This window comes from Aphis gossypii, chromosome 3 (assembly GCF_020184175.1).
Source record: "Aphis gossypii isolate Hap1 chromosome 3, ASM2018417v2, whole genome shotgun sequence".
NCBI lineage: Eukaryota > Metazoa > Arthropoda > Insecta > Hemiptera > Aphididae > Aphis > Aphis gossypii.
In genome coordinates, this window is record NC_065532.1 from 46,001,000 (window position 1) to 46,014,927 (window position 13,928).

General features: G+C 26.3%; 1 protein-coding gene across 1 annotated transcript; it reads right to left on the reverse strand.

The window, feature by feature from the left end:
• Positions 1-775: 775 nt before the first annotated feature.
• Positions 776-13,928, reverse strand: LOC114124537 (protein CREBRF homolog). Its single transcript, XM_027987822.2, is given in 10 exon segments — positions 776-4,010; positions 4,013-4,063; positions 4,905-5,030; positions 5,115-5,188; positions 6,300-6,476; positions 6,539-6,746; positions 6,815-6,916; positions 6,974-7,499; positions 10,052-10,481; positions 13,045-13,928. Coding segments are annotated over 9 exon segments (1,617 nt in total). The 5' UTR covers positions 10,370-10,481; positions 13,045-13,928; the 3' UTR covers positions 776-3,975.

The window sequence follows — 13,928 nt, forward strand, 5'->3', positions numbered from 1 at the left end:
TTTTAATGTAGAAACACTGATCTGATCAATTTTTAATACTAAATTAGACATATATAATTCTACTAGTTAATAAATTCTTATCTTAGGCACAATTTTAATTATTTACCCGGACAAGTGTACCTACGTCAAACACTAGACAGAATCATGGAAGTTTTGAAAAAAATATATTCGTTGATTTTAAAAATTTCATACATTACGTTTTAGATACAATTATTAAGCGAAAAAAAATATTATTTATTTGTTTCGAAGTTTCATCACAGAGATAATGAAGAACCTTAGTTTTTCCTCTAATTATACTTATGTATTTTTATTATAAATATAATAGTTAATATTTGAAAAAAATAATGTATAGATTTACTATTAAAACATTAAATTCTCACTAGGATAGACAAGAAGATTACCACTTAATACTTAACAATATGGAATTTTAATATTTTATAAACCTACTATAAGCATTATTTAGGTAAATTATATAATTTCATAATTACCTAAGGTTAAATGCGTCAAAAAATTTTAACAATCAACGGTTAAATTACTTATTAATGTGAATATTAAGACAGATTTAGTAGTACATACCATACATATCATCAGATAATTTTAAATTTAAACATATTAAATGTTTTATATACCTAACATGATTTATCAAAAAATAGCATACTAGTTTTACATAAGATTTCAACCACATATGGAGACTTCATTAAATCACACATTCTATGTCAATGGACTTAGGACTCCGGATTGTACAGGTAATGGACAGTTAACAATAACTGATAAGATTAATAATATCAGTATTTTATTACATAATTCTTATTCTTAAATGTTTGCATCATTTTATAATTTAATAGTCAAATCATAATAAAACCAAAATAACAAAAACAACAAAAATATTTTTTGTTATTATTAAATCAAAAAATAGTAATATTTTCCAGCATTTTTTACTTAAAATTGGAAAATTACATTGGCAAGTATTAAAGTGCGTTTTAATCTTGTAACATTTAACAAAAAAAAACAAACAATACATTGCATAAAATACATGACAAAAAAATAAACTTAACACAATACAAAGTAAGACTGTTACAAAATAATAATCACATATTATAGTTTTGTTTTGATAGAGAAATATTTAAATATGTTTTTTTTTCAATAAACACCTACATAACATTAACGACAACTTTAGTAAATATATTTAATATTATATCTCAATCAACTGTATACAATAATCATAACTATAATATAATGTGTATTTTTTGTTTAAAGAGTATAAACTGTTTAGTTAAGTTTAAAAATAACTAAAAAATCTGTAAGTGGTGCTGGATTTATCACATACTGAACACAAACATGACACAAAATTTCATTTTAAATCTATACTTTCAAAATGTATAATTTTCTTATTTTTAATGAGCATCTTCAATTTTACAAGGGCTTAAACCTGCAAACACTTTTGAAATAATTACATTTATAAAACTATCGTAAAACTAACTAATCAACCTCAAGTACCAGATTTTAAAACATACACTAATTATTAATAACTTTTGATAATACAATTATGGTTGTTATGATATTTACTTTAAAGCTGTTTTATTATATAAATTCCCAAATATTTTAAATGAAATGAATACAGTTGAAAAAAAAAACAATAGTTTAGTCATTTTAATATACTAAAGAAAACATTTTTAATATACCTTAAAATTAAAGTAGACCTATAAATTATAATCTGGTACAATAAAATAACTAATTTTGATATTTGACTTTAAATTACAACAAGAAAGTACATTTTTTAATGTTGGAAGAAGCATAATATGTTTATAAATATAATGCTATGTGATATAAACATAATTGCGAAGCCCAATTTAATGGAATTTAATTTAATAATCATAAAAAAGGTTTTTTTTTTTTATTTGTTATTTAATAAAATGAGCAAACCCGTGTTTTTATCACATTTCTCTGAGTAGGTAACTAGATTTTTCCAACAGAATCTATTAGTAACTTAACCCTTTTGAATTAAAATTATGTACTTATTTATACAGTAAAAATTATATAAAACTAAATTAACATTTTAAAATTAATTTTATGATTTAAGAGCAATAATACATTAAAAAATACAATACTAAAGCAGTGATCTTTAAATGTAAAATGATCACAGATAAATATTTGTTAATTATGAACTTTAACTTAAAACCTAAATAGCATAATAAGTTTAATGTTTATACCTTATATAATAAAGCAGATTTTAAAGAAACAAACATTATATTCAGTGCTATTAATTTAAATCATTAAAATGTTTGTAATTTTATATTTATCACTAATGAATTAGTATTATTATTTAACTTGTAGTAAGAGTTATGATATCATAATGATCAATAATTAAATTAATTTAATAAATCCCAAATATTATTTTTATTAGAAATATGCTTATATTATGCCATAATCAAACTCAACATTCGACTAAGTCATACTTTTGATTTAAATTAAAAACGAATTACTTCAGAAAATAAAAAATTAATTGTTTTAAGATTTGTTTTTTGATAAAAAATAACATGTTAAACATTCATTATTTTTGTTTAGTTAAGCAACTAAATAAAGAAATATTAAACTGTAAAATTGACATTTATAAAATTTTAAAGCTGAAAATTATCACTAATATTAAATAAGTGCAACTTCAAAGTAAAAAAATATAGTTTTAATTTTTTGATAATTCACTCGGATCAGAGAAAATCACAGTACAGAGAATATAAAATTTGTCATACGACATTCAATCAATCCAACTTTAAATAACTTCTTTATATTTATTATTTTCGGAGTACAAATAAAAAATATTAAATAATTTAAAAACTAAAAATAGGGTACAATTGTAATACATATTTAAACTCAATATCGAATATTATCGCTTTGTTAAAATATAGCCATTTAATATTTAAGAAACTATCAGTTTTTTTTTGTTTTTTTTTTTTTTTTTAATAATAACTGAACTTGGATACATTTTAATATTAATCAAAATTGTGTTAGTTAAAAAATATATTTATATATTTATAAATTTAATACCCCATTAAAGTGTTGTCAGATATAACCTTGATGCCACATTCTTATATTTTTCAAAAAACAATAATTTAATAAAAGCAACAAATCATAGATAGTAATTTTTAACGCTTTCAAAATTTGTTTTTTCATTATTTTTAAATCGCAATATTGATTAATAAAATGTTGAACATTAATCTAAAATTATTGAGCTTTTAAATTTAAAAATATAACCATAATTCATAAAAAATATCTAAAAATGTTATTATTTAAATACTATGAATGTACATTAAATTGAGTTTTCTTTATAAATTGTTTATATGATTTAATATTTTTAATTTTTTTTTTCTTTTTAGATATTATTTTTGTACAAATGTATATAAATATTTTATCAACAATACAATTACTTTAATAGTAAGTTAACTTACTATGTATTGAACAATACTGTAATGAAATGGTTTTACTCAATCAAAAGTACAGACACATTATCATGTAGTTAAACAATACACCTTTTCTTAACAATATTAAACACATAATAATTAATAAGTAATAATAACCGAATATAGTTACATGGTAGTAAAAATATATGCTCAAAAGAGGCAAAAAATATAATAAAAATAATAACAAATTAAAATTATTTTGACAAAACACAACAGTTACACTTTATAAGGATAAATCAAGTCATTAAAAATTAAAGTATCAGTAATGATACTGTTAATATCAAAAAAATTAACATACTTTCTGGGAAGTAGTAGGATTTTATAATTGACTGAAAATTTATAATCATTAATCAATAGTATTAAAAATAAAAACAACAGATACAATAATAACATTAATGACTCCTTTGGTGGTCAACTTTATCATAATAAGAGTTTATTGGCAATCATCTTTAAAAATATCTTAACCTAATAACTTACAAAAAGACTAGTTTAATGGTACTTGATTTTTGGCAACTATAGCTCATCCAAGCCACCCCGCCGTGCACCTAATTTGGTTTTCTCCAGAACTTTGTTCACAAATTCTGTAGTTTGTCCGGCAACTTTTAATTCTAAACAATAAGAAAAGTAATATAAAACTTATTAGTTAAGTATACTGTTTTAAAATTTTTTAATATTATATACAAATAATGGTGTAATTATGCGGAATGAAACAAGCCATAATTCAACCATTAGAAACTTTTTTTTTTCATTGTGTTAACTTGTTTTTCATTTACAATATTTATTATTTAAAAACAAATTTTAATTTCAACACTTCCTATGAACTTAAAATGTGTATTTTCCATTATAGAAAAATTCTATGAGAACTGTGATAAAGATTTTAGTAATTAGATCTAAAAAAACAAATGAAACTAGAAATATTAATTTTACTCATAAGTGATTACACTTTATACATAATACACTTACTATGGTACGTAGAAATTTAATATTTTAACAGTAGCAGAAATTCAAATTAAAAAAAAACTCATGTCATTAAAATAAAATTTTGGTCATAAAATAGTCTTAGTTACTCCACCAACTAGAATAGTGAACTTTTCCTATGAGAGCCAATTGTGGTTTATTATATAATGATAATTCGTAGCATTTCCAGCAACACTAATGACAACATTTTATTTAGGTTGACAAATTTAAAGCTACCCAAGTTGCAGAGTCCAACAAATATAGGTAATTATTATTTATGTATGTAAAAAATAATCAAATTATTAAACTATGGGCAACTAAAAATTATTCAGTCTTGTACATTACTACCACAAAATTTTTTTGTTAGAACTCATTTTGTCATTGGAGTGCTTCAGTAAGATACTAGCCACAGTATTTACACACCATTCAACGCATAGTGGGGGTTCCCTCGCGGTTCTCAAAACACTAATATAAAATAAATAAATTACTTACTGGTAGCAGTTTTAGCAATTTTTTCACTGGCATTTGTCAATTCTTGACTTTCTTTTGGAAATGAGTCACTTGTTGTTCTAGCGACTAACATCTGTTTTACTTGAGCTATAGCATTAATCAAACGCTCTAAAAATATTAATTAAATTTTAACCATAAAGTACATTTTCCATAAATGATTTTTATATTATTTAAATAAGAAAAAAAAATTACTGTGTTCGGTTTCTAATCCAAAAAGTTTTATTTTGTTCGCTTCATGTTGAGCTTTTTTCTTTAGTCGACATGCTCTATAAACATAAAATTATAATTAAATAATAATCATCCAAGTATTTATAAGCACCGAATAATCAAATAATAATAAAAAAATCTTTAACATAAAAAGTACTATACTAAAACTTTAACAATTTAAAATATTAAATTGATAAAATAAACAAATGTGTTTAAACAAAATTCTACATCATAAAAATAAATAAAAAATATGAGTTTTAATTAAAAATCAAAATATCATAATATAATATTATTATAATCTACTCAAGTTTTATGATTTAATACAAAATAATGATGTCACCCAAAGACAGTGTCAACTATAGATTATTAATATAATTATAAGTTTTAGGAATTGAGATAACATATATTTATCCATAGAATTATTATTTTTTAATTATTTTAAAATATGAGAGATTTTCATAATACACAATCATTAAGATTTAAGACCATCACATATAAGAATTTTAACTGAGTGTGTTCAAAATTAATATGAATACGTATGTATTAATTTAATTAAAATTAAATTAAATTAGCTATTTAATGATTACTTAAAAATGGGAAAACCTCATGTTTTATTAATAAAAACCCACAGGGTTTGATTAATTTAGATAATTTAGCATACAATCCTAAAATCACACGGAATTTTCATGGAATTATTTTTGGAAGAGTTTAAATGGATTTTATTTTAAAAAAATAATTGTAAAACCTACAAAAGCTCATTTATTAATTTTTATACAGTCGAGTCTCGATAACTCGAAAACCTTAATAACTAGAATTTTTTTTTGTACCTATGGAATTCTTATTAACTCAATGCAATATTAGTAACTTAAAAAATACATAAGTAGAATTAATTTTTACCTCTCTTATAATTTAAGTTATCGAGACTCGACTGTACTATAATTTTAATTATGTATAATAATTTACAAGTGCAGTACAATATTATACTTATTCATTTATCCACAACTACTATCCTCAAATTGACAATTGTCAGTATATATTTTTGTTTTCACCTTCAATGAGGAAAATTTTTTTTAAAATTTCAAAGTAATTTATTAAATAATTAAATAATTTTTGACCTGGGTCTTTTTAAGCCAACGCTATTGAAAACCTTATTTTAACAATAAAATGTACCTGGATGCTAATTTGTTCTTTTCTTTACGTGTATTTGGTCTCACATTGAATGGCAACTCACTGACTGGTGTCATTTCAGTTATACTTCTATTGAGTTTATCCAATTCTCTACCAATTGACTGCAATTTTTTAGGATTTGGAGTTAAATCATTACCATCTCCCTTTCTTGCTTTACCACTAGAACAATTTAATGATTCCTAATATTTAATTTAATTCAAAAACAAATAATTACAATTTACCTATGCTTAATTCCTTGTATTGAGCAATTTGGACTAAATACTGGATCAGTAACTTCGTTTAAGCAATGTGGATCCTCTAGCTTACATTTTAAAACTAATCGTTGACCTTTAGGACCCTTAGACTGAACATTGTACTGCCAAAAAAATCTATCTTTATGTGAAGACGATTTAGCAGATGTACCACCACAATCACTATCCCCGCCTGAATCTATAAATTTAAAAATAATAATGGTAAAATGTTGTATTTTTAAGTATAAATGTTTATTAAAATCCAACCATTATCAGATGAATAATCTTCTTCTTGTTCTGTATCATCATCAGAATCATCAATGGCTTCATCCAAAGAAAAATCATAAGCTTCTGGACTTAACACACCTCCTTAAATAAAAATTGATAATTTTATAATTGTTTAATTAGAGTATATTCTAAACTAACCAGTTGAAAGCGAGGAAGTAGATCCCGCTTCTACTAATGATCCAGTAGATAATAAATGCTGTCGAGGTTCTCTACACTGCCAAATTTGTTCAAGTCCAAGATGAGTGGGTGCTGACGAAGAAAGATTTCCTCTTGATCTGCTTGCCAACATAAATCCTGATCCTGGAACACTAGTTCCAAACATAGGAGGAGATAAACACTTTTGTGATTTTGTTTCTTTCTTCAAGAGTTCTTGTAGTGTTATTGAATTTGTTGAACCAGGAGAAAGTGATGAACGTGAACTGCAACTATTTGGTGAAAGTTGAAATCCAGACTTTGAAGAACTTGGTCGGTTAACAGGGCTGGTATTAACTACATGATCTATCAAGTATGAACTCATTAATGGGACAGAGTCAGGTATTTCAGATTTTACTGAATCAGGCGGTAATAATAAATCATCAAAATTGAGGTCTTCTAATAAGGATTCACCACCATTGGCATTTAACTCTGCTAATGTAGGTCCATGAAGCAAATCGGATTGATCCACCTACATCAGTAACACAATAATGATTAATATATTTTTTACCACATGCATTTAAAAATATTCATACACAATGGAGAAAATGAACATTCTTGAAATAAAATCTCAGGCCAACTAAAAATTACATTTTTAACTTAAAACTAAAGAAGACTTATTGGAAGTTAATTATTGAATAATACTTATAGAAGTCATTGATTGAGTATTAATAGTAACAAAAACAAAACAGTAAAATATAAAAATTAAGTTTAAAAATAATCTAAGGATAACTTGATAGTTATCAAGTATATAATTCATAAAGATGTATGACCAGATATAATATCTTAGTTCTATCCAAAGGGCGATCCCTTCTCCACATTACTGCACAAATTATCAAAAAAACACTCAACAAAACTGCATAATAGATTTCAATATTAACAATGATTTATTAAAGCATAGTTAAAATATGTTAACTAAATCTCAAATTTTATTGAATTTTTTTTTTTAAATTTTAATCAGTTTGGATATCACTATTGGATATTTAGATAAAACGTATTTTATAAAAATAAAAATTATACTATATACTTAATAATAATTTTAAAATATATATAAATATGTGAAATAAATTTACTTTACACAGGACAAGAGATTTAATTAATTTGTGCAATAATGGAAAATGCAGTAAAAGAAATATTCAGATACAAAAGCTAAGAAATGCAAAAAAAAGTATTGCCAAGTATTATGGAAATATGAACCTTTATAAATGATTTTTAGATTATTGGTTAATGTTATCAATCTTAAATTAAATTAATCAATAAAAAATATAAATAAACTATACACACATCATTAAGGGAGCACTACAACAACATTTGATATCTCTGTTTATCTCCCACAAAATGAAAGAACAAAGATGTTCTGTATTTCCACGATTACGACTCTCTGGTTTAGTTTAGACCCTTAATGATGGGAAGTGTTTATTGATATTTTAAATGTTTCTACTGATTTAATTTAAAATTGAATAAATATTTTTTCTAATATTTTAATATTTACCTAGTGTTCTAATAAATATAGTTGGGTAGAGGCTGATGTAAGTAATAACACATTTTACTAAAAATCCCAGTTAGCCATGTGATATTTTGCGCATACCACAATTTAACTTCAATGCAAGGCATCAGATAAGAAGTCCTACTGTGTCATATTTGGACTTCATTAATAATGTATGTATATTTAAATTGCATACCATATTTTTGATTACAAATGTGGTCTACTATAAGTAAGTTAATTATTAAAAAATCAACTTGGATTGGTATAAATTCATAAGTACACATGAGTACATTTTATCCTTCTTTATGTAACTTTTTTTCTCTGTAAAACATATAGCTGAATAACAGAATGAATCAGTTTATAATTTGTATTTTTAATTGAAATGAATAAAATCATTCAACTAATATAAATAGTATATAATATATGATAGACAATAAGTGATCAACAGACATAGAATTATAGAATATCATTAAAATACAACAATTGTTGGTTAATGTGCTATCTAAATAATTAACATGAATTTATCCAAACAATTAGTAATAATTAAGGCTCTAATTTCAATGTATTAACATCATTTGTATTAAAACTATAATTACTTCATAATTGATATGATGCTTCAATAAACCATACAAAATTCCAAAACCAGTTTTTTTACAAATATATTTTACCTATTAATCAGAATATGACAAGAACAAAAATAATTATATTTTTTAATTTGTTCTTTACAAATCATTATAAACAGTTTTAATCTGATTTAAAAATAAAAAAATCATCAAATACTTATTTCACACAACTACTGGTTAATTACAAACTGATTTCAAATGTATTACTTGAACACAGGTCAACTCTTTTTGATAAAAAAAAAAATATATTAATAATTTTATTAAATCAAGCACTTGTGTTAAGAAATGAGTTAAAATACTAATTATTAGAACATTAAAATTTGAGCCGTAATTATAACTAATGTCTAATAAAATAAATTGTAGGTATATGTTTATATTTAAGAATAATTCTCATATAAATCCAATAAAATATTAAGTTGGGTTATGATTATATCTTAAGATACATCATTAATACAGGATACTATTGTGTTAATTTTTTATCACGTAACTAGTTATTAGTATAGTCTACTGAACCATTAGTTGAAAAAATAGTGTTTTTAAAACTAACAAATATTCTAGCAAATATTGAATATACTTTACATATGGTAGTTATTAAACAAAAATTTACAAATGCAATAGAACGACTAGAAAAATGATAAAGATTTTAAGAAAAATAAATAGTTCTAAAATAAAACGTTTTGGACCCATTTTTTAATTTAAATAGTTTTATATTTACTATTTGTATCAATTGCTTGTTATACAATGAGTAAATTAGATGATATATTTAAATGATAGCTAAAGGAGAAGTCGCCCATTGGCAGCACCAAAAAAAAAAAAAAGAAAAATTCAACCAATAATTTTAATTCAGAAAAAGTTAGAAACGTGAAGATAAAAAAAAAAAAAGAAGTATAAATAAGATAAATAAAATTGTCTTACCTGAAAAATGTCTTCATCCATTTTTATAAAAGACATTTCATCAGATCTTCCTATCCATCCAGTATCATTAGTGAAAAAATTTTGATCTGCATTATTGACTACCATAGGATCTTGAATAAGATCATTTGTTGTATCAAATAATTCAAATCCATAATCTTGTAATGAATTAAGATCTCCATTCTTCCTTATAGGTATAGGTACCCCTAATGATGAACTTTCAGTAGGATAATCAGCTTTTAATACACGTTTGGTTTCCATTGTGCCAAAAAAGTTTGTATACTCTTTGTTATTCATTTTTTCTTCTTTATAATGTAACATATACAATCAATTTTTAATTCTTTCTAAGAATTAAAAAAAATCACTTTCTATTTATTTAATTTTTAAAAAAAATAAGTAATAAAATTCTTATTTTTTCTCAATTTTTATTTGTCTGAAAAAAAAAAGAAAAAAATGTATTAAAACTAGTATCAAGAAGATCACAATTATAAATTACAGCAAAATCTTAATATTTAAACATTTTAAATAATAGTCTCAATACGCTAAAATAACATAATCATAATTAAAACTATTTTTTTATAACTTCACATTTTTATCCCAATCTTTATTTATTATAATGGTTATATATTACATTTATAAACAATGAGTTTTTTTGAGATTTTATAAAATTTGTATATATTATTATATTATAATACCATTAATACCTAAATAAAACATCAACATATTTAAAAAAAATAAAGAATGCTTCAATCCTATCATTTTTCTAAAAAAAACTATTGTTTATACTATTGATATATTTTATAGTAGAACTATCAATTCAATTAAATGGTAAGAAAATGTCATACATTAGTGAATTTATCTATTATCAAATTTAAGAGTAAACTAATTAACTTCTTAGATTTTTTTTTCATATTATAATTTTAAGTTACAAGTATTAAACAATTTAAAATTGTTTGTGTATTAAAATTATCATTACTCACTTTAAAATTATAAAAATAAACCTTTTAACATTATATGTTTATCCTTTAGATTCTCTATAGTTAAATGTTCTTAAAGTTACATTTAATAATAGGCAATTCAACTGTACCTAATATTAAGCATAAAAAAATTAAGTGGATTCTTCAGAACGTACAATTCACTATGTTATGTGTTTATAAGACAAAAACAATGCCAGTATAGTACCTACTTACAATTTTTATTGAAACCATTGTTTTTTTATTTTTTTCTGTTTTTTTTACATAAATGTATTATGTGATCCATACATTATACAGTTATTATTGCTATAGTTAAAAAATATTTTAAGCTCCTGGATCTATTTAAATTATTTACCCAATTGTGTAGAATCAAAAACATTCACCAAACAGATCATATAAAATAATAAAACAGGTACTGCAGATTAATAAATATTTAACAATTATTATAGGTGTTAGTACTCGTATACCTATCTGTTATTAATTATTAAGAAATGATTCATAAATTCCTAATTTATTATAATATACTATGAGGTAAGAACACGTTTAGGCATCATGTAATCTAAATCAAACTCGAAACATAATATTGTGTGTATTTAAATTTCTATAAATATCTTAATTGGGTGTTAGGAATTTAAAGAAAAACGGCATAGCTGGTATTGATTGGAGTTACGCGTAGGTAAGTATATATTATTTATACGATACATAATACCTATAATAACGTCGAAAAAATAAATCATGAAATCGCGATTAAAATATAGACACCTAATATTTTATTACTATTATCAGATATATATGTATTTCAATAAACATCGGCATGCATCGGTAATAAGGTTATAGTTCGCGTATACTACTGTTGTCTACTAGTCTGTTGGTATTCACGCATAGTACATACCTCGCGCGGCGCAAAAATAAATAAATAATGTATTACTACAGTGTAAAACACATTGTCGTTAACAATTGAACAGCTGTTTATAACTTATTCAGCGCCGTGCACACACGGTACGTACAGTGCGTAAAAACGCTAAACAGCGTACAATACAACCTACCCTATAACGTTATGTAACGATCGGTAAAACAGTAAAAAAACAAAACAAAACAAAAAAAAAACGATTGATATCAATAAACGTATATTATACTTTATCGTTCGAGCGAAAAACGTCGTCGCGTACAACAAAAAACTGAAAAAACTACCGTCGTCGTCGTCTCGGAGTCACTAGAATACTACGTCTACGTCGTTACCTACGCATCGGGATAAATATTAAGGGGTGGTGTACGTACCGATTGATATCGCGGAATCTGCACCTACCTTGTAGGATGGGGTCGGTCCTGAGTTTGCAAAACGAAAAATTAGCATATCGGGCAGCACCGCGCAACAAGTCGACCAGGCGAACAATATTATCGCCAATCATAGCGAGCGGACCGTTTCTCGCGCGCACACACACAGGGTCCTCTGTCCACCACTACCACCCTCCGGCCGACGCTCTCGTGTAATAACCCACAGGTCGCGCGCGCGATTAATTAATTTTCGACAGCAGCAGCCGAAAGGCTATCCGATTTTGATAGAAGTTTAAATACCAAACAAAGCACTCACACACACACACACGGGCGAAGTGCGCGCGCACACACACAGATCAGCTCGGCAAACACGCACACACGTAAATACCAATAGACACGGTGGTGATAAAAAAATAGTTAATAAAATTATATTAATATTATTTAAAAAAAAAACACATATATATATAAACGTACGTAATACACGCAAGCACGCGCGAGCGTATGTGTGTTGTATTTACATGTTTTACATAAACATTTAGGCCACGCCACGGGCTCTCGGACGTGTGGGGCGCGCGTGCGCGTGCGCGAGTCGGGGCTATTGGGGGGTTATCAAGGACACACGCGATTATATTATGATGATAAGAGGCCACGAGCCCACGAGGATGGATAATGATTATTGTTATTACGCTACACGAACGGTGCACGATAATAGTAATAGGTATAATATTATTCTTTGTTTATATTTACCTTTTGTCGACGGGCAACGGACGACCACGTCCAGCAGCAGCGGGACCGCAACGGCGGCAGCGGCGACGGCGCACGGCGCTCTAAGCGGTAGTGGGTCCTCCTTTAGCGACGGCGATGACGACGATTCGACGCGATGATGACGACGACGACAGGCGGACGACAAAGAAAAGCGCGCGGCCATGACTTTCTGACAGCGCGCGCGACGTCGGCGAGCAGGTGGCCCCTACCCGCGCGGAATTTATTTCCGAATTCGATGTAGCGCGGTTTCCCCGGGGGCCGAGTTTTTTTCCGGACGCTGCGTGGTCGGCGCTAAACGAAAATACCGAAACGGTACGCTGCGCGACGGAACGCGGACTCACTGAAATAATAATATATAATTTCTCGTTAAACTGTCGATATGCCCACTTGTTGGGCACGGAGCGGTCTAGAATCGACGATGACCGTACGCGGCGACGACCACTGTAATACTACTAATACCGTATTAATGAGGTGTATCACTCGAATACTCGATTAATGATTAACGGTGGAGAACAAAACAAAAATATTACGCGATCGTCAACAATTTTATTTTTACTATTATTACTATTATCATTACTATTACAACGGTCTTTAGCGCGCGGGCAAAAGATTACGACGATAATGATTGTTCGTGGCGTGTGCGAGAAACCCGTTGGCCCGTGTTTACATGCATCAACAGTGCACTGTAACTAGCGCCGCATTGGCCGTGAGACGAAAGCAAAAATAATAATATTGATGATGTTAGGGCACCGTAGGTTTAATGTATAATTATAGTGCTTTAATAATGTGTACTACACCGTGTAGGGGGGGGAAGGTTTTAAAAAAAAATAATAATAAACAAACATCTTGTTGGTATTTTTCGGACA